A 21,732-nucleotide genomic window follows, 5' to 3' on the forward strand; every position below is an offset into this window, starting at 1 on the left:
ACACAATGAAACCCTGTCTCAAAGGGAAAAAAGGACAAGATTACTCTTAGCTACATACCTACTTTGAGGCCAGCCTGTGCTACATCATTCTCAGGGGACCAAATGCCTTCTTGCCTCTATGGGCACCAGATGGTGCAGGCCTTTAATCCCAGTATTCTGGGGGGGGGGGGGGGGGAGCAAAGGCAGGCATATCTCTGTAAAGTGAAGGCCAGTCTGGTCTACAAAGCAGGTCCAGGACAACCAGGGCTACACAGAGAAACCAAACCAAACCAAAAAAAAATGTGTTACCCTTGAAGTCCCTTCCTCATTCATCCCTCACCCCACCCCCACCCCAACCCCAGTCTCCCGAGCACCAACTGGGCCAAGCCTCAGGGCAGTGCGGAGGGACCACCAGGAACGTCAATCATTGCAGTAATAAGTACTGAGGACTTTGCCTAGTGGCTCTGGTGTCATGAAGGAGACTTGTCTCTTTCTGTGTCCCGCATGGCCTGTTTGAAGAGGCGACCGGGTAGGGGCCACGTGGCACACCTGCTGCGATAAATCTTGCCCCAGCTTCCAACTGTTTGGTTGTACTTTTAAAACTTTTATTTCTAGGTGTGTGCATGCATGTCTGTGTGAGCTGTCTGCCATGTGATGGCAGGGACCGGCTGGGGCTAGAAGAAAGCATCAAATCCCCTGGAGCTGGAGTTCCAGGCAGCTGTGAGCCAACAGGAGTAGGTGCTGGGACCTGACTCCCGTGCTCTGAAAGAGCAGTGTGTATTCCATCTTTCCAACTCTTGAGGGGGCCTGTTTCTTTGTTTGTGACATGGTCTCATGGACAGCCCTGGCTGGTCTCATCTTTGTAAAGATCCTCCTGCCTCTGTCTCCAAAATGCTGAGATTAAAAGTGTGTGCCATCATGCCCAACTAGCTCCCTATTGTGATGTGATAAAGGGTTAGGGCTGGTGCAAGCAGCCCAAGGAAATTGCCAGGCAGTTGGGAAACAGAGCCAGTCAGCTGGCGTGTCCCTTGCTAAGATCGCTAGCATGTGCGGACTCGGCCGCCCAGAGGCTTAGGGAGGATGCTGACTTCAATATCCAGAGGACCCCAGCTCTGTCCATTATGCCTGAAACACACACGTCATATTCTTTCTTGAAGAAGCTCTTGTCTTTATTCAATGGCTTCACGGCTGTGAGTATGTCACAATGCGGGCCCTGGAGTCCCCCTCACAGCCTTCTCCTTGGAAGACAGAAATAAGTTGATCTAAATTGCCTTCCGGATCTGTGCTCCCAGAGGTGGTTGGGGGCTGGCAGAGGGGGCAGGAGAGATGTAGGTCAGGTTGATGGGGGTAGGGGGAGACGTGTCAGAAATAAGTGTGTAGGCACCAAGGGACCCAGAGCTGGGGAAAGAAAGAAAGAAGAAAGAGAAAAGAAAAAAGAAACGAAATCAGTCTGTGGTGCACACTTTTAATCCCAGCACTTGGGAGGCAGAGGCAGGCAGATCTCTATGAGTTCGAGGTCAGCCTGGTCTATAAAGCCAGTCCAGGACAGCCAAGGATACAAACAGAAATCCTGTCTCGAAAAAAACAAAACAAAACAAAACAAACAAACAAACAAACAAAATGACAGCACAAGCCAGTGTTTCTTTTGGCAAGGCAAAAGTTTTACTGTAGAAGGGTGCATGGCCTCGGGTAGGTTGCCACCACGTTTTCGTAAAAACACAGAGGAGTCCTGTACCTCATGAGTGGTCAGAGCCGGGCCTCACATTCCGAGGATATCAGCTGATACAAACAAGCAAGGTTTCTATGGAGAAGTGAAAGCTGAACATAGCGAGTTTGATTTGCAAGAGTGCTGACCCTTGAGGAATTCAATCTTCTGCCAAGTGGCTTCCTTACAATGTTTTTCTGGGGGCTTGCTTTTTTTTTTTTTTTTAACCCTTTGATAGAAAAGACAGTGTGTTTTATTTATGTTTCCCATGCCCTGGAGCTGGAGCTATAAGGACCGTGAGCTGCCAGGTGGGTGCTGGGAGCTGAAGTCGGGTCCTCTCTGTGAGCGAGCCCTCCTGGCCTTTCTTGTTTACTATTTTGTGTGCTGAGGATGAAACCTGGCCTTCACCCCTGCTAAGCACCTGGCCACCAGGCTGCATCCATCCTCATGTCTTCTTGATCTTTTAAGTTTTCTGAAGCAGCCTTTTTTTACTAGCAGGGTAACATGAAGTATATTTTTTTTGTTTTGTTTTGTTTTGTTTTTTTGTTTTTGAAACAACATCTCACTATGCAGCCTTATGGCTGGCCTGGAACTCACTCTGTAGACCAGGCTGGCCTCAAACTCAGAGATCCACCTGCCTCTGCCTCCTGAGTGCTGAGATTAAAGGCATGTGTCACCATTCCTAGATTTTTTTTTTTTTAAGGCAGAGTCTCACATAGCCCAGGCTGGCCTTGAACTAACTATGTAGCTGAAGATGACCTTGAACTCCTAATCTTTCTGACTGGGGTGGAGTAATTTCCATATGCAATCACAGATGTTGAAAGACTGACCGGTGGGCCAACCTGGGCTATATTAGACTCTGTTTCAGAAACAAACAAACAAACAAAAAACCAAATTAGAACCAATGAGATGGTTTAGTGGTTAGACACACTTGCCACCAAGCCTGACACCTCAGGTCCAGCCCTGGGACCCACATGGGGAAAGACAGGAACTGACTCCTTCAACTTGTCCTTTTACCTCCACATAGATAGATAGAGGTAAATATAATGTATTAAATATAATTTAAAAACGAAAGCACATGGGCCGGGCGGTGGTGGCGCACGCCTTTACTCCCAGCACTCGGGAGGCAGAGGCTGGTGGATCACTGTGAGTTCGAGGCCAACCTGGTCTACAAAAGTGAGTCCAGGACAGTCAGGGCTACACAGAGAAACCCTGTCTTGAAAAAACAGACAAAAAACAAAACGAAACAAAATCTAAGGCACAAACACATTTAAAATCTCTCTCTGCCTTAGCCAGCGGTTGTGTATATGAGTGTCCCTGTTGGTTTGGGGTGAGGAGGACATTGGGTATCCTGCTCTGTTACTGTCCACCTTTTTCTCTTGAGGCAGGGTCTCTCACTGAGCCTAGAGCTAGGTGGCCAGAAAGCTCTGCGGTCCTCCTGTCTCGAGTCTCTCCTCCCCGCCCTGGGGTTACAGCCCAGGCAGGCAGCGATGCCTGGCTTGGACCTGGGTACAGGAAACTTGAACTCAGGTATCCACACTTGTGCAGCAGGCACCATCGCCCACTGAATCAGGTCCCTAGCCCTGCCCCATACTTTGACAACTTTTTTTTTCAGTGTGTGTGTTTCTCCTTCCTAGATTTTGCTCCTTTCTGTTCCTTTCTCCGCCTTCCTCTTCACTACTCTCCTGTCCTTTCCTAATCTTAAAAAAAAAAAAAATTACTTATTGTTTATACAGTATTCTGTGTGCATGTACACCTGCAGGCCAGAAGAGGGCACCAGATCTCATTATAGATGGTTATGAGCCACTGTGGTTGCTGGGAATTGAACTCAGGACCTTTGGAGGACCAGCCAATGCTCTTAACCTCGGAGCCATCTCTCCAGGCCCCTCCTAATCTTTCTTCTTTTTATTTTAGTGTTGGGGTGGCAGAAGGGGGTGTCAGTTGACCTCTAGCATGCTTCATTAAAGCAGTTAAGCTTTCTCCCTGAACCTGGAGCTGGTGCCTCAGCTAGGCTGGAAGCCCAGTGATCCTCCTGTCTCTGCCTGCCTCAGAGGTAAGGTTACAGGTGTTTGGGGGGGGGGGAGGGAGGTACCTCAAGTGTTAAATTGGTGCTAGAATCTGAACTCTGGGACCCATGATTTGAAGCAAGCACTCTTCAGTGTTTTAGTGTGTGTGTGTGTGTGTGTGTGAGTGTGTGTGTGTGTGTGTGTGTACACGCTCTGTGCCTGCAGAAGCCAGAAGAGGGGACGGTTCCCCTGGAACTGGAGTTACATGCAGCTGTGAACTGTCTAGTGTGGGTGCTGGAAACGGAGCTCACGTCCTTTGCAAGAACAGCAAATGTTAATGGCTGAGCCCCCATGTCCTCTTTATATGAAAATACAGTAACAGCTGGATGTGGTGGTGCACACCGTCAATCCCAGCACTTGGGAGGCAGAGGCAGGCAGAGCTCCATGAGGTCAAGGCCAGCCTGGTCTACACAGTGACAAAAACAAAGCATAGTAACAAAGCGGGGTATAACAGGCCATGCTTGTGACTCCAGCACTCAGTGAGTAGAGACAGGATGGTCAGAAGTCCAAGGTTAGCCTACCCAGTGAGCAAGCCTGGGCTATGCACCTGTTTGTCCCTGAAAGATGGTTGTGACTACTTCCGTAAGCTGAAAAATCCCAAAATGTTATTTCTGTATAGAATTTTACCTCAAAAAGTCAACTCTGGGGCCAGAGGCATGGCTCAGCAGTTAAGAGCCCAGCAAGATCCTAGGGTTTTGTGTTTGCTTGGCCAGAGCTCAGCCAACCGTGCCACACCCTCAATTTGAAATGTTCTGTTTTCTGGCTGGGCATGGTGGCTCATGCCTTTAAATCCCAGTACTCTGAAGGCAGAGGCAGGTGGATCGCTGTGAGTTTGAGGCCAGCCTGGTCTACAAAGTGAGTCCAGGACAGTCAAGGCTACATTGAGAAACCCTGTCTCGAAAAAACAAACAAACAAACAAAAAGTTTTGTTTTCTGTTTTTCAAACAACTAGGAGAGTGTTTCCACATCACCACTGGCTCTGAGTATTACCCTGTTCAGCATTTTTGCTGATTTTATTAGCCTTTGCTTTCCTCTAGCCCCCACCCAGGAAGAGTCCCATTTGCACTCTGACCTCCTGTCTGGTTTCTGTTCTCAAGATGTCTGGGATGGTCCTCACTGGCTTGGGTCTCGGGGTCAAGTATGGAGAGGCCACACTGACGAAGGTCCTCGGGATGTCCTCTGCCTACCTCTTTCATTTCGGCTTCCTGAGCCTGGGAATGGGATGCCTCACTATAGTGCTCAGCCTTGTTGGGTGGTATGGGACGAGCAAGGAAAGCAGATGCACACTCCTGATGGTAAGTAGGAGCAGCACGGCCAGCCAACATGGCCGTCTTCATCGCATGGGGCCCCAATGCTTTCCCTCCACAGCCCTGTTTTTCTGTTTTCTTTTTCTTTCTTTCTTTCTTTTGTTTTCTTTTTGTTTTTGTTTTGTTTTTTTGGATTTTGGAGACAAGTTTTCTCTCTGTAGCCTTGGCTGTCCTGGACTTGCTTTGTAGACCAGGCTGGCCTTGAACTCACAATCTGCCTGCCTCTGCCTCCCGAGTGCTGGGATTAAAGGCGTGTGCCACCACAGCCCGGCTAGAGGCAGGACCTTAAGTAGCTCAGAATGACCTCAAACTCAAAGATCCACCTACATCTGCCTCCAGAGTGCTAAGAATAAAGGTATTCACTGCCACACCTGGTTCATACCTGGCTTTTTTGTTTTGTTTTGCTTTTTCTTTCTTTCTTTTAAGATTTTATTATGTAATCAATGTTCTGCCTGCATGTGTGCCTGCCAGTCAGAAGTGGGCACCAGATCTCATTATAGATGGTTGTGAGCTACCATATGGTTGCCAGGGACTGAACTCAGGACCTCTGGAAGAACAGCCAGTGCTCTTAACCTCTGAGCCATCTCTCCAGCTCTCTCTCTCTCTCTCTCTCTCTCTCTCTCTCTCTCTCTCTCTCTCTCTCTTCTTGAGTCAGGGTCTCATCCATCCCAGGCTGACCTTGATCTGGCTAAGCAGCCAAGGATGAGTTTGAGCCTGTTTCTCTCTTTTCCATACTGTTCAAGTGCAGAGTTTTATTTTGATCCCAGTAGGTGGCTGAGACTCGCCTGGAGTCTCTCATATTCGTTTCTTCTTCGTCAGCCTTGTCCTCCATGTATATGAACCCTTAAGCCTCTCAAGATAAGGTTCCCACCTCACAGTTCCCTCAAGCACCCAGGCTAGTCAGCAATCCTGGGGCTTCCCACACCCTGGAATCAGAGCTAGGAGGAACAAAACCCGGCAACCGCCTACCCCCACCAGGGTCTGGGTTCTTTCAAACTGGAGCTTTGTGAAGTCTGGGGGGAGGACCAGAGGACCTCTTCCGTCCCCAGCTTTAGGTCCCTGGGATCTGCTAAAAAAGCTCGCAGCCCAGCCCTGTCCCTCTCTGTGCCCTCCAGTATGTGATGTTCCTGGTTATCATTGTCATCCTGGAAGTCGTGGTGGCCTCTGTGGTGCTTGTGTTCTTCCCACTTGTAAGTACACAGTTTCTAAGTCACAGAAAAGAGAGAAGTCTGGTCCCCAAGGCATTCCCACTCCATGCCCTTACCAGACACCCAGAAGCCTGGAGATGGGGGAACCCAGGGGTGGGGAGGGGAAAACTGAAAGCCTCAGGTGACACCAGGAACCTGCTACCGTACGCCTTGTCTTCTGTAGGGAGATAGGAGGCCAGGGGCAAGGCAGCCATTGGTAGAATTTTGAAAAAAGATATCCAAAGATTAGGTTTGTAGGGGTGATTTAGCCAGAGAGCCCCCGCCTAGAATTCACAGAGAGGGGGTGAGTATTCTCCCGTCAAGGTTCAAAGGCTTTAAACAGTCATGTGGTAGCCACATTGTGGTGGTTGAAGTGGTGGTGGAGGAGGTGGTGGTTGTGGAGGTAGCAGTGGAGGTGGTGGTGGTAAGGGTGGTGATGTTGTTGTTGGTGGTGATGGTGGTGGTAGTAGAGGTGTGGTGGTCGTGGAGGTGGTGGTAGTGGGAGTGGGAGAGGTGGTGGTGGTGGAGGTGGTAGGGGTTATGGTGATGGAGATGGTGGTAGTGGTGAGGGTGATGGTGCTGGTGGTTGAGGTGCTGGTGGTGAAGAAGGTGGTGGTGGTAGAGGTGGTGGTGGTGGTGGTGGAGGAGGTGGTGGTTGTGGTGATGGAGATGGTGGGGGTCGTGGGGGTGGGGGTGCTGGTGGTTGTGGGGGTGGTGGCAGAGGTGGTGGTGTGGTAGTGGTGGTGGTGTTGCTAGAGGTGGTGGTGGTGTGATGGTGGTCATGGTGGTGGAGGAGGTGGTGGTGGTAGGGGTTATGGTGATGGAGATGGTGGTGGGGGTAGTGGTGCTGGTGGTTGAGGTGGTGGCGGTGAAGAAGGTGGTGGTGATGGTGGTGGAGGTGGAGGTAGAGGTGGAGGTAGTGCTGGTGGTGGTGGTAGTGGAGGTGAAGGTACTGCTGGCGGTGAAAGTGGTGGTGGTGCTCGTGATGGTGGAGGTGGTGGTGGTGGTTGTACTGGTGGTTGTGGTGGAGGTGAAGGTGGTGGAGGTTGTAGAGGTGGTGGTTAGGTGGTGGCGATGGTGTGATGGTGGTGGAGGTGGTGATGCTGGTGGTGGTGGTAGAGGTGGTGGAGGTGTGTTGGTGTTGGTGTTGGTGTTGGTGTTGGTGTTGGTAGTGAATACCTTTATTCCCATCAGAGGTAAAGGCAGGCAGATATCTGTAAGTTAAAGTCCAGCCTGGTCTACAGAGTGAGTTCCAGGACAGCCAGGGTTATGTAGACAAACCCTGTCTTGAAAATGAAAACAAAAAATTTATATGGGTCATTGGGGAGGTGGCGACAGGCCACTCTATGAGGACTGGAAAAGCCGGGAGTGGAGACAGCCTTCTTGTGGGTCACTGGGCTAATCACAGACTAGGCAATCCATGTAGAGGCTGGAGAAGGGCTCGGGCTCAGCTCACAGGCTGCGGGTGCAGCATGTCCAAGTCCTGGGGTCCATCCCCAGCACCATATGAGCCTGGCATGGTGCTGTACTTCCGGGATCTCATCCTGGGGAGATGGATGGAGACAGTGGGATCTCTGGGACCCATGGGCAGCCAGTCTAGACCTATCAGTGAGTTACAAGCCTGTGAGAGAGCCTGTCTCAAAGCACAAGGAGGGGCCCGCAAGGTGGCATGCTGGGGGAAAGTGCTTCCCACTGAGCTCAGTAACCTGAGTTTCATCCCAGGACTCACAGTGGAAGATAAGTACTGACTGGTCCTCTGACCTCCATACGTGGACACACATACACACAGGACAAGTGTAATTCAAAACAAAACAGGGAGGGGGGAGGGAGGGAAGGGAGGGAAGGTGGAGAACACTTGAAGTTGACCTTTGGCCTCCACATGAATTCAGGTGTGTGTGTGTGTGTGTGTGTGTGTGTGTGTGTGTGTGTGACACAAAGAGCCAGGAGTCATGGCAGACACCTGTAATTGCAGAACTCAGGAGGCTGAGGCAGGAGGGACATGAACTTATGTTCAACCTGGGCTACTTGCCAAAATCCTGCCTCAACCGGGCATGGTGGTGCACACCTCTAATCCCAGCACTTGGGAGGCAGAGGCAGGTGGATTGCTGCAAGTTACAGGCCAGCCTGGTCTACAAAGCAAGTCCAGGACAGCCAAGGCTAACACAGAGAGACCCTGTCTCAAAAAAACAAAAAACAAAACAAAACCAATAAAACCTGCCTCAAACAACACACCTAGGGTCCTGACTCACCCACTCACCTTTGGGTGGAGCCCATGAGGCCTGTGTGCCGGGGCCGAGGGACGGAAGCCCACTTCATGGCAGCTGGCAGTGGGGTCACTGTGAGAGAAATGAGAGGCAGTGAAAACTGGCCCTTGCTGGGGACAGCCAGGTGTCTGTGAGGAGGTAGACAACGGAGTAGGCTCTGCCCCACACATGGACCCGGGTCACAAGATTCAGTCACCTGTACAGGCTGAGGGAGGCGTTTCCTGAGGGGAGGCCGGTGAAGAGTTTCCATGGCTGACTGTCTCGAGCTGTTCGTTCTGAAGATGGGCGGTATCATTGCTGTGGCAGGTATTTCTTGGCTTTTGTTCAAGGCAGGATCTTTTTGTTGTTTTGTTGTTGTTGTTTTGAGATAGAGTTTCTCTGTGTAGCCTTGGCTGTCCTGGACTAACTGGGCTTAAAGGTGTGAGCCACCACCGCCCGGCTTCAAGGCAGAATCTTGAATCCCTCTACAGCTGAGAATGATCCTGAACTGATATTTTTATCTCCACCTTCCTGCCGATCGGGTTTCAAGTCTGTACCACCATGCCTGGTTTATGTGGTTGGTGGGGGTGGGCTGGAGTGTGTGTGTGTGTGTGTGTGTGTGTGTATGTGTGTGTGTGTATGTGTGTGTGTGTATGTGTGTGTGTGTGTGTATGTGTGTGTCTGTGTGTGTGTGTATGTGTGTGTATGTGTGTGTGTGTCTGTGTGTGTGTGTATGTGTGTGTGTGTATGTGTGTGTGTGTATGTGTGTGTGTATGTGTGTGTGTGTGTCTGTGTGTGTGTGTCTGTGTGTGTGTGTATGTGTATGTGTGTGTCTGTGTGTGTGTGTGTGTATGTGTGTGTGTATGTGTGTGTATGTGTGTGTATGTGTGTGTGTGTGTGTATGTGTGTGTGTGTGTGTGTGTGTGTGTGTGTGTGTGTATTGAACCCAGAGCTTCATGGATGCCAGGCAGGTGCTAACTAATTCAGCCACAGCCCCAGGAACCCCACTCCAGTATTTCAAAATATTTATTTATTTATTTACTTATTTTGGTTTTTCGAGACAGGGTATCTCTGTATTAGCCTTGGCTGTTCTGGACTCCCTTTGTAGACCAGGCTGGCCTCGAACTCACAGTGATCCGCCTGCCTCTGCCTCCCGAGTGCTGGGATTAAAGGCATGTGCCACCACGCCTGGCTAAAATCGTTATTTAAAAATAAAAATTTGGAGGCTGGTTGTGGTGGTGCATTCCTTTAATCCCAGCACTGGGAAGGCAGTGGGGGGTGGTTCTCTGTCAGTTTGAGACCAGCCCAATCAATATTGGAGATTTATTGAGACTCTATGTCAACAAATAAACAAATAACAAAATATAAAAAGTAATATCTAAATTTGCTCCTTATGTATTCTAAGAGAATTTGCTTAGTATTTAATATCTCTCTCTCTCTCTCTCTCTCTCACACACACACACACACACACATACACACACACACACACACACACACACACACCTCACATAGCCCAGGCTAGGCTACTTACTAAGTAGCTAGAGAAGCTAGGCTGACTATGAACTCTGACTTCTGCCTCCACCTTCTCAGTGTTGGAATGATGTAGTTAATTTTCCAGTATGGCCTAAATACTGGGCGCCAAATTGTTGTGGTTAATTTACCAGTATGACCTAATAATGTCTATTATCAGGCCTTTAATTATTAGTATGGCAGTATTTTCTAACCTGCTAGCAATCAATCAAGACACAGACAGACATCTGCTATATTTTAAAATAGCCTTTAATCCCAGCACTCTGGAGGCAGAGGCAGGTGCATTGCTATGAGTTTGAGGCCAGGCTGGTCTACAGAGTGAGTCTAGGACAGCCAAGATAATGAAACCCTGTCACCAAAAAAAAAAAAAAAAAAAAAAAAAAAAAAAAAAAGCCTTAGTTAACCTGGGGGGGGCAGGGCAGATATTAATCCCCTAAACTACTTTCCATAGTGGGGCAGGTATGGGATACCTGGCCCAATCCTGTGCAATCTGCTTCTAGTAATTTCTATCGAGTTACCTCCCATCCATACTCCCATATACTTGCTAATGGGCTTCACCTGGGCCAAATCCTCCATCCACGACGGCCATGTGCTTCTCCTCCACCTCACCCATGGCGGCCTTCCTCCTTCTCTCTTCTTCCCAGTCTCTCTTCCTCCCAAGATCCTTTCTCTCTCCCGAAGCCCAGGAACTTTAGCCACGCCCATCCCATTTGCCCTGCCCAGGTGTGAAAGTCTTTTATTGGTCAAACAGGTTAAGCTCTAGGCAAGGTAGGTCACAGAGACAGTAATTAGCAGTAATTGGCCTCAGAATACATCTGACCAACCCCCAACAAAATGACATCATGCCTGCCTGCCTACAGTTGTTTTTTTTAAATAATAATTATTTTTTAATTTATTGCATGAGTGCTTTATCTGTAGAAGAGGGTATCAGATCACATCATAGATGGTTGTGAGCCACCATATGGTTGCTGGGAATTGAACTCAGGACCTCTGGAAGAGCAGGCGGTTCTCTTAACCACTGTTTTTAAGCTTTATTTATTACTTATATAATATTTGGCCTGCATGTGTGCCTGCAGTGGTTGCTGGGAATTGAACTCAGGGCCTTTGCAAGAGCAGTCAGTGCTCTTAACCTCCAGCCCAATAGTTTTTAAAATGGAGTTGCTGCCGAAGTGGGGGCCTAGCCGGCTTGCAGGGACAGGAAAGAGTGGGTGATTCAGGTTCCTTGGTTACCCGGCTCTGACCAGTTTGGGGGGGGGGGTTAAAGGGAGGGGGAGGAAGAAAGAAGGGGGGTGTAGCAGAAGGAGGGACCAAAGGCTCTCTCATTTTGGCTTGTGAGCTGACCCATCTCACCAGCCCCCGAAGGAGCTCTACATCAGTGGCTCACCCTCGCTGCTGCCGCTTCTGGTCTCTCCTGGAAGGTTCAAGACATAGCCTCGGAGCACACCTTCCTGAGCCTTAGGAGGAACTACCGAGGTTACAACGAGCCTGATGACTTTTCCGCACAATGGAACATCGCTATGGAGAAGGTGCGATCTTGCCTTTCATAACCGGCACACTCCCAGAAGGGGAGCAGTTAAGCCTTTTTTTGTGTGTGTGTTGTGCTGGGGGTGGAACCAGCGATGCTCCACACGTTAGACAAACTGCCCCCTAACAGTCTCCCAGGCACACTTTAACCTTTTAAAAAAGGAGTCTCCTGTAGCCTGGCCCGGAGTTCACACTACTAACGCAGGTGAAGGTGACCTTGGACCACCTGCAAGCGCATGCCCAGTGCAGGCTTAGGGCAGTTAGTTACCAGGAGAGAAAAAGGAGCCCTAGTTAGTCTCCCTACTGAAGCGCTCCATGTCCAGGGTCAGACAACTGTGGGTTGAAAAGACCTAAAGTTGCCGGGCGGTGGTGGCACACGCCTTTGATCCCAGCACTCGGGAGGCAGAGGCAGGCTGTGAGTTCAAGGCTAGCCTGGTCTACAAAGCGAGTCCAGGACAGCCAGGCCTATTACACAGAGAAACCCTGTCTCGAAAAACCAAAACCAACCAACCAAATACCCTGATGTAGCGGGTCACTAAGGATTGGGAAACTGAGCAGGAAGATCATCGTGAGTTCAACACCAGCCTCAGCTCAGACTGGGAGACGACAGAGGCAGAGACGTTGTGAGTCACAGCACAGAGGCTAGTTTCTACCCCATGCATTAGGGACATTTAACCAGAATCCAGGGAGAAGAGTGTGGCAACTCTGTGGTGGCTGTGATTTTCTTGGTGCCTGCTTTATTACTTAAAGGGGTGGCTTTACATACGGCATGTGAACTGGCGTGTACAGATGCATATGCACAAGTAGCCCAGAGGAGGACATCCGCTGTCCTGCTCCATCACCCCCCACCTTGTTCCCTCGAGACATGGCCTCTCGCTGGACCTGGATGCTACGCTGGCAGTCCCGTAGTCCCTGTTTCCCTGTCTGCCTCCCAGCACTGCAGTTACAGGCGCACATAGCATGCCTGGCCTTTTACAGGGGTGTTGGGGATTTGAACTCAAGTCCTCATGCTTGTGCGGCAAATGTTCTTACCACCGAGCCATCCCTTCCACAGCCCTCATGGGCGGGGGGGGGGGGGGGTGTCATCAGTGTTCCTTCTCTCTTGCAGCTGAAGTGCTGTGGGGTGAATAACTACACAGATTTTGCTGGCTCTTCCTTTCAAGTGACAACAGGTCAGACCTACCCCAGGGGCTGCTGTAAATCCATAGGCTCTGCGAACTGCGATGGGTACAACGTGTCCTCAGATGTCATCTACCAGGAGGTAACTCAGGGGTTTTAGTGTATGCTGTCTTAGAGACCCCAGGATGTCATGACTGATCTGTGGGAACCCTGGCCGAGGGCCTGGCGGGACAGGAGAGATAAACTCACTGGGCGTTCAGTTCATTTTGATGGTGTCGCTTTGGGCTAAACAAGTCAGCTTTCTGAGACTGTAACAAAGCGCCTGAGATTATCAACTGAAAAAGAGGGAATATTAACTGGCCAGGGTGTCTCACACCTGTAATCCCCAGCACTGAGGAGGCACAGGCAGGAGGATCACTGTGAGTCTGAGAGGCCAGCTATAACTATACTGCAAGAACCTAGATTTAAAAAAATAAAAAATAAAAAGGAGGGCTGCTGGAGAGATGGCTCAGAGGTTAAGAGCACAGTCTGCTTTTCCGAAGGTCCTGAGTTCAATTCCCAGCAACCACATGGTGACTCACAACCATCTGTAATGAGATCTGATGCCCTCTTCTGGCATGTAGGCACACATGCAGGCAGAATTCTATATAAATAAAATAAATAAATAATAAAAAATGAAAAGGAGGAAGGCTGGTAAGATGAGTCAGTAGGTAGAGGTGCTTACTACCAAACGTGAGACAACTTGAGTTTGAGCCCTGGGACCCACTTGAAACGAGAGAGGCAATTCCTCCCTCATCCTCTGACCTCCATGTGGATGGTCACTGTGGCGTATGCACCATGAGCGGGCGTATACAACACAAGAAAGAAAGAAGCAAGGTTGGAGCAATGCCTTTAATGTGAGCAGGATTCAGCTGTGGTTTAAGCCAGACGCGTTCCACAGAGCCTCCTGGCTTAGGCGTTCTGGAGATTCAGGGAGGTAATTAAACCAAGAAAGCTCTGGCATGGCCACTGATGGGGCCCCCGATGGGATCATAAGAGAATGGCGTTATTAGGGTGGCCTCTGGTCTGAGGAAGTGTGGGTCAATAGGGTCAATAGGGTAGGAATTGGAGAGCTCAGATTAGTGCTTAGCGCACAGTAGTCAATTAGTGATGACATCATGAGGGATTAGTGAGATGATTTGCCACCACGCCTGACGACCTGAGTTTGATTTCCCAAGACCCACATGCTCGAAAGAGAACCAACTGTAAGTGGTTTTCTGACTTCCGTAACTATGCTGGGTCCCTGAGTCATATTCGCTCTCTTGCTCTCTCTCAATGAACAAACAAATAAAAAAAGTGCTATGTGCAAGTGGGAGAAGTCCTTTAAACAGTGAGAAAAGCAAGCCTCAGCCAGCCCAAACTTGTAGAGGCCATTTGTGTCAGGGGCCTGTGAAGGGATCTTCCGCAGGCAGCTTCTTGGTACACCTCTTTGCATGGATTCCTAACCATAAATGAACACCAGTTCCGTCACCCGTGAGACAGAGAAAAGAGTAGAACCCATTTCATAATACCATACTGGGAGATGAATGAGAAAATACAAAGAAAGGGATGAGGTGTTGAATAGTTGATGCTTTCCTTTTACTCATATGTAAAGAGCACTCAGAAATAAATAACAACATAGCTCAGTGGAGGAATATGTGCTTAGCTTGAATGAAGCCTTGGGTTCAGGATCCCAGAAAGGGGAGGGGGGAAGGGGGAGGAGGAGGAGGGGGAGGAGGAAGAGGGATGCACATGAGGAGGAGGGATGCACGTGTCCATAATCCCAGCCCTCTGGAGGTTAAAACAGGAGTCAAGCCTGAGGTCAGCCTGGGCTAAATAATGAGACACTATCTTAAGTAAACAAACAAGTAAATAAAAACAATTTTAAAATAAGGCTGAGGATGTAACTAAGTAGGTACATCTTAGTTGTACCTAGAATGCCTGAGACCTTTGGTTTGGTCCCTAGGACCACATAAGCCAACAAACACACCTATGATCCCAGGACTTGGCAAGCGAAGGCAGGAGAATTAAGGAGTTCAAGGTCATCATCTGCTACCTGGAGAGTTCTAAGCTAGCCTGTGCTACGGGAGACCATGTTCAAAAGCAAAGCCAAAACCATAGGAGGAGCTGGATAGGGAGTGCTCAGTGGCTAAGAGCACTTGGTGCTCAATCATGAGACCCTGAGTTCCAATCCCAGCACCCACACTAGGCAGCTCGTAACTGCTGTAACTGGGTTTCTATTGCTGTGATTAAAACACTGTGACACTATAAAATCAACTTGGGGAGTAGAGTTTATTTAACTTTGCAGTTTTTAATCTGTCATTGAGAGAAGTCAAGGCAGGAACTTGGAGGCAGGAGCTAAAGCAGGGGCCATTGAGGAACCCTGTTTACGGGCTTCGTCCTCATGGCTTGTTCAGCCTGCTTTCTTATACAGCCCAGGACCAGCTTCCCAGAGATGGCCTCACCCACAGTGGGCTGTGCTGAGTCCACTCACATCAATCATCTGTCCAAAGAGATGCCCCACAGGCTTACCTCCAGGACAATCTAAGGAAGGCATTTTCGTAATTGAGGTTCCTCCTCTCAGATGACACTAGCTTGTGTCAAGCTGGCGAAGAAATAAGCCAGAACAACATACCACTTGTCAGTTCGACACACCAATACAATACTATTAAACCATAACCCTTCCTTTCTTGTTTACCCCCCAAGATCTCATATTAATATTACAGTATAAGACATTACAAGTTAGGGCTGGAGAGATGGCTCAGATGTTAAAAGCACTGACTGCTCCTCCAAAGGTCATAAGTTCAATTCCCAGCAACCACATGGTGGCTCACAACCATCCATAATGAGATCTGGTCCCTCTTCTGGTGTGCAGGTGTACATGCAGTACAGAACACTGTGTAACAAATAAAAACAAATAAATAATTTTATTAAAGGAACTGCAATTGAGAAAATGCCTCCATCAAATGGCCTGTGGGCAAGCTGGTCAGTGGTAGCACAAGCCTTTAATTACCAGCAGAGGTGGGGGGCGGAGTAGAAAGGGATGGGGAGAGGGGAGAAATAACAGCTGGTTCGTTCCACATAAATTCTTGAAGTCCTCACAAAACTTTCACAGCATTGGTTCCATCTAGGATTGGGGTAGCCAAGGCACAGAGAGGCACCTTAAGTTGCCTGAGATCACACAGCCCCTCAGGATGTGACTGACTGGCCACACCTACTCTCCAGCACGTATTGGGAGAAGGGAGGGAAAAGGAGGCCAGGCCAGAAGCTGGGCTGGAGATGGCCAGGGAGGAAAGAACCCAGAACTCCGTCTCTTCCATGGGGACCGGTGTGGCCAGAGGGGTGGACTTCAGAGAGCCCCAGAGTCCCTGAGCTGCTAACAGCTCTGACTTATCTGTGTCTCAGGGCTGCTTTGTCAAACTTCTGAAAATCACCAGGTCTCAGAGCTTCACCCTGAGTGCAGTCTCCTTGGGGGCCGCAGCAGTGCAGGTAAGACCCAGTCTCCCTGGTCAAACTGAACTTAAAAAAGCAGCAATGAGCCCAGCATGCTGAGGCACGCCTGTAGTCCCAGCACTCGGGAGGCAGAGGCAGAGGCAGGCGTGTCGCTGTGCATTCGAGGCCGGCCTGGTCTACAAAGCGAGTCCAGGACAGCCTGAACTACAAGAAAAACCCTGTCTTGAAAAACTAAAAAACAAAACCCCAAACCAACCAACCAAACAAAACCCAGCACACCTGTGGAGGTCAGAGAGGACAATTTGTTAGAGTTGGTTCTTTCCTTCTACTATGTGGGTCCTAGGGAATCAACCTTGGGTCCTCAGGTTTGGCCACAAGCTTCTTTACCCACTAAGCTATCTTGCTGGCCCCAGTCAGACTCTTTTATGAAGGACATAGAAAATGCTGAACAGGGTTCTAACCACCAGAGACACAGCAGCGAGTGAAAGTCTGAAATCTGCTGTGGTGGAGCCAAGAGTCAAGAGAAAGACAGATAAAAATCTCAGTTCAAAACACTTGATACCACTTGCGAGGCAGAAGCAGGTGGATCTCTGTGAGTTCGAGGCCAGCTGGTCTACAAAGTGAGTCCAGGACAGCCAAGGCTACACAGAGAAACCCTGTCTCGAAAGACAAAAGCAAAACAAAACACTTGATAACATGACTGGGGATGAACCTCAACTGGTAGAGGGCTTGCCTAGTGTGCTAGGCCTGCCTTGATCCACCCACCCTCCCCAAAAAAAACTAGTGTAGTGGCACATGTTTATATATAAATCCCAGCATTCTGTAGGTGGATCTGGAGGATCAGAGTCCAAGGCCATCCTTGGCTGTGTAGTGATTTTGTGGCCAAATCTGGGCTATCCAACACCTTGTCTCAAAACAAAGGCTGAATGTGACTTAAGCAGGGAAGCCATGTGAGCTACACTGAGGAGGCCTCCTCACGCCCCGTGCCTGAGGAGGTGAGTACAAGCCTATTATGAAGCTTGAGGGACTTTGTGGTCAGAGGGGAACGGCACTCATAGCTCTGGTTCTAGGAGACACAACGCTCTGGCATCTGTGGTCACCTGCACCCGAGTGCATGCAGGCCCACACGGGCAAGCACACAAAAATAAAACAAACCTGTGCCTGGCATGATGGCACATGACTTTAATCCCAGGGCTTGGGAGGGAGAAGCCAGGGGAACCTGTGAGTTTGAAGCCACCTTGACCTTGTGGCTAGAGAAGACTGAGCAAAGGGGCACAGACTGTATTGCCACCCATCGTGTGTGACCTGAGCGGTTCAGGGAGAAACTTGTCTTCTATTTGTCACAGAAAGTCAATGGAAGATTTTGTGGGTTTGTGTGTTGTTTGGTTTGGTTTTTCTTTTTTCTTTTTCTTTCTTTCTTTCTTTCTTTCTTCTTCTTCTTCTTCTTCTTCTTCTTCTTCTTCTTCTTCTTCTTCTTCTTCTTCTTCTTCTTTCCTTTGGTTTTTCAAGACAGGGTTTCTCTTTCTCTTTGTAGCCTTCTTGGCTCTCCTGGAACTCACTCTGTAGACCAGGCTAGCTTTCAAACTCAGAGATCCAACTGCCTCTGCTTCCCAAGTGCTGGGATTAAAGGCGTGTGCCACCTCGGCCAGCCATCATTTTTCTTTTAAGGTTTATTTATTATGTATACAGTATCCTGTTTGCAGACCAGAAGAGGGCCCCAGATCTCATTATAGATGGCTGCTGGGAATTGAACTCAGGACCTTTGGAAAAGCAGTCAGTGCTCTTAACCTCTGAGTCATCTCTCCAGCCCCTACTTTTTTTTTTTTTTTGACAGGGTCTCATTGTATATCCCAGGCTGGCCTGGAACTCACAGAGATGTGCCTGCTTCTGCCTCCCAATTTCTGGGTAACAGGCATGCGCTGCCTCGCCTGGCTCTTCTTTTTCTGATTTCGACTCCCTATGTAGCTTAGGATGATCCTGAGTTCCTGATCCTCCTGCCACTGCCTCCCCAGTGCTGGACTCACCCCAGCTTATGGGGTGCTGGAGATAGAACCCACACTTTATCCACACTAGGCAAGGGTCATACCCACTGCGTCACATCCTCAGCCTCTTCTTTTTTCTTTTTGAGACAGTCTTACTCCATACCCCAGTCTGTTCTAGAACCCCATATGTAGTCCAGGTTGGCCTCAACCCATGGCAATCCTCCTGCTGCAGACTCCTAAGTGTAGAGATTGCAGACATGAAGTACTACCAAAAGACATATTATACATTTTTGTTGGTGTTTTAGAGTTTTAGGTTTTTGAGATATGCTCTTATTGTGCAGGTCAATCTCAATAACCCAACCCCTTGCCTCAGCCTCCTCAGTACTGAGATTATTGGTATGTGCTGCCACAAGTGGCTTTGGAATTCTTGCTTTTTTTTTTTTTTTTTGGTCTCCTGTTTCCCAGGCTGGTCTCAAATTCACTATGTTCACTATGTAGCTGACGATGACCTTGAGCCTCCTCATCCTCCTTTTCTACTTCCCAAGGGCTGGGATGACAGCATGAGACACACACACACACACACACACACACACACACACACACACACACACATTCCACCTCCAGCCAGGAGTTTATTTTGGATTATGGTTCTGGTAGCTAAGTGTCTTTGGCTTCTGGTCAGAGTCTCATGATTAAGGCAGAGAGAGAAACACACACACAGACACAGACACACAAAGACACACACACACACAGATATACGCAGACACACACAGAGATATACACAGATACACACACAGACAGACACACAGACACATACACAGGCACACAAAGACACACACACACAGAGACATACACAGACACACACACACAGACACACACAGACAGACAGACAGACAGACAGACAGACACACACACACACACACACACACACACACACACACACACGCATACACGAGGGCCAGCAAGATGGTTCAGCTGGCAAGGGTGCATGTTGCCAAGCCTGATGACCTGAGATCAAGTCCCTGGCTCCACATGGTGGAAAGAAAGAATTGATTGTCAGAGCTGGTCTCCGACCTCTGCACTCATACCATGACATGTGCAAATACACATGTTCACACACAATAAAGTAATAATTTTAAAAGAAAATTTGATCAAAAGCCGGGCATGGTGGGCTACACCAGTAACCCTAGGCTTTGGGAGGGGGAAACAGGAGAGTCAGGGGGTTGAAGCGAGTCTGGGCTACAAGACTAAAAAAAGAAAATCAGCCCCACGTGGTAGTTCAGCACCGGGATGGCAGAGCTAGGTTGGTCTCTGAGTTCTACGGACACAATGAATTCCAGGACAGCCTGGACACATAGTGAGACCCTGTCTAAAATAAAATAATAAAATAGCGGATTTAGGGGCTGGAGAGATAGCTCAGTGGTTAAGAGTACGGCCTGCTCTTCCAAAGGACCTGGGTTCAGTTCTCAGCAACCACGTGGCAGCTCACAACTTTCTGTGACTCTAAGATCTGACACCCTCATACCAATGCACATAAATTAAAATTTAAATAAAATGTTTTTTTTAATTAATGGATTTAGCAGAAGAAAACAAAAGAGGCCACTTTGCCACAGCTGTAACTGCAGAGCTGAAGACAAGGTGTCGGAACAGTAGCTCCGAGATTTCTTCTGCAGATGTTATTTCCCACCTGAGCTTCCAATTCCTAACCGTTGCTGGAAGTTAGAGAACAGAGGTTTCCTATTGGTGCATCATTATAGGAAAGTCATTGTAGGGGATTCTGGGAAATGTAGTACTCAAGGGAGGTAAAGGCCAAGGCAAGAGTTACTGATTCAGAGGTGTAAATTATACAGTATTAGCCAACTTTTCGGTATACAGAGCGGCCTCTTCTCCTGCCCCATCTGCAGACTAATGACCACGGATATTGACCCTGTCACTGGTTATGGGGGGATGGTGTTCGACGCCCTCTCTGACCATGGCAGCACACATGGTGCACATATATTCATGCAGACAGAACACTCAGACACACAAAACAAGTCTGTAAAATAACTTCAAAAACATTTGTGTGGGGGAGGTGGGCACCTTGTGCCACTGCACAGGTGTAGAGGTCAGAGGACAACCTGCAGGAATCGGAAGTTGAGAACCTGTTCAACTTCTACAGGTGGGTCTGAGGGCTTGAACTCAGGTCATCAGACTTGGCAACAAGCACCTATACCCGCTGAGCCACCTTGTTAGCATCATCCAGCTTGACTGTGCTTTGGCTATCTCTCCTGACAGCTGCCGGGAACTCTCGCCACCTTGCTGTTGTTCATGAAGCTGGGCTGACAAAGTCTGGAAGAGGACAGGACACAGGGTCCACCTGGCTGCGGGAGACGGAGTCCCTTATTTCTCTGGGGCACTCACTGCTCTTTAGGGGAAAATTAGTAATAAAATATCAGGGGACCCCTATCTGTCCTTCTGTCTTTCTTGGTTTTTGTCTTATACTCCAGGATACGAACTTGAAACAGCTAAGTTTTATGCTCCAGCTGGCAAGGATATGAACTTGAAACAGCTAAGTGTAACAGCGTGTGTGAGTCTAGGTTTGTGATAATAAAATGCCTAAGGCTGGGTACTCTTAAAGGACTGATCTGATACAGGGCACCAGGCAAGCTGCACTGGTGACCAACACATGGTGTGTCAGAATGCCCCTTTGTTGTTAAACATTTTCGAAACTACACTGAGTTTGCTCCTTCTGTGTCAAAACTGAGGCAGCAGGGCATTCTCCTACCAGTGAGCACTAACCAAGGACTGGCACCCCGAAAGGCCTGACATCATTACAGAGTCACTTGCATTGTGTTAGGGTTTTGTTGTTGCTGCTGCTATTTGATTTGTTATTTTTGTTGTTGTTGTTGCTTTTTTTTTTTCCCCATTACTATGTCACCCACCTCACAAATATTTGTAAAAAAAAAAAATTAATTTTTTTTTCTTTTTGGTTTGTCAAAATATGGTTTCTCTGTATAGTCTTGGCTGTCCTGGACTTGCTTTGTAGACCAGGCTGGCCTCGAACTCACAGCAATCCACGTGCTTCTGCCTTCCAGAGTGCTGAGATTATAGACATGCTCCATTTTGCCTGGTGCTCAAAACCTAATCTTCTTACATTTATTTATTTGTGGTAGATGGAGTGTGAATAGAGTACCTTAGTTGTTTTGTTTTGTTTTGTTTTTAGTTTTTCGAGACAGGGTCTCTCTGTGTAGCCTTGGCTGTCCTGGACTCACTTTGTAGACCAGGCTGGCCTCGAACTCATAGTGATCCGCCTGCCTCTGCCTCCCAAGTGCTGGGATTAAAGGTGTGCACCACTACCGCCCTGCACGTACCTTAGTTGTAAAAACAATTCCTGACAGGCAGTAGTGGCGCACACCTTTAATCCCGGCACTTGGGAGACAGAGGCAGGTGGATGTCTCAGTTCTGAGCCAGCCTGGTCAACAGAGCGAGTTCCAGGACAGCCAGGGCTACACAGAGAAAACCCTGTCTCAAAAAACCAAAACAATTACAATGACAACAAATCAGAGTTCCTATAGGTTACAGATGGACTTCCTCAGAGAGAAATGTCTGCTGAGAAGCCTGCTCTCCAAAATAGTCTGTG

At 48.7% G+C, this 21,732-nt stretch overlaps 1 protein-coding gene across 5 annotated transcripts; it reads left to right on the plus strand.

Moving 5' to 3' along the window:
• The first annotated feature begins 975 nt into the window (after window positions 1-975).
• On the plus strand, window positions 976-20,542 carry TSPAN16 (tetraspanin 16). 5 transcript variants are annotated; one of them, XM_084781659.1, is made up of 7 exons: window positions 976-1,173; window positions 4,848-5,045; window positions 6,173-6,247; window positions 11,371-11,543; window positions 12,650-12,802; window positions 16,084-16,167; window positions 20,388-20,542. In XM_084781659.1, exons 1-7 carry the CDS (start codon window positions 1,101-1,103, stop codon window positions 20,433-20,435), a joined length of 804 nt encoding a protein of 267 aa, XP_084637785.1. In that variant the 5' UTR covers window positions 976-1,100; the 3' UTR covers window positions 20,436-20,542. The 5 variants fall into 5 exon arrangements, with proteins under 5 accessions (XP_084637785.1, XP_084637786.1, XP_084637787.1 ...); XM_084781660.1 differs by having other exon boundaries at window positions 976-1,169; window positions 11,436-11,543; XM_084781661.1 differs by lacking the exon at window positions 16,084-16,167.
• The last annotated feature ends 1,190 nt before the right edge of the window (window positions 20,543-21,732 follow it).

Source organism: Acomys minous (genome assembly GCF_964271855.1).
Source record: "Acomys minous genome assembly, chromosome: 5".
Lineage (NCBI taxonomy): Eukaryota > Metazoa > Chordata > Mammalia > Rodentia > Muridae > Acomys > Acomys minous.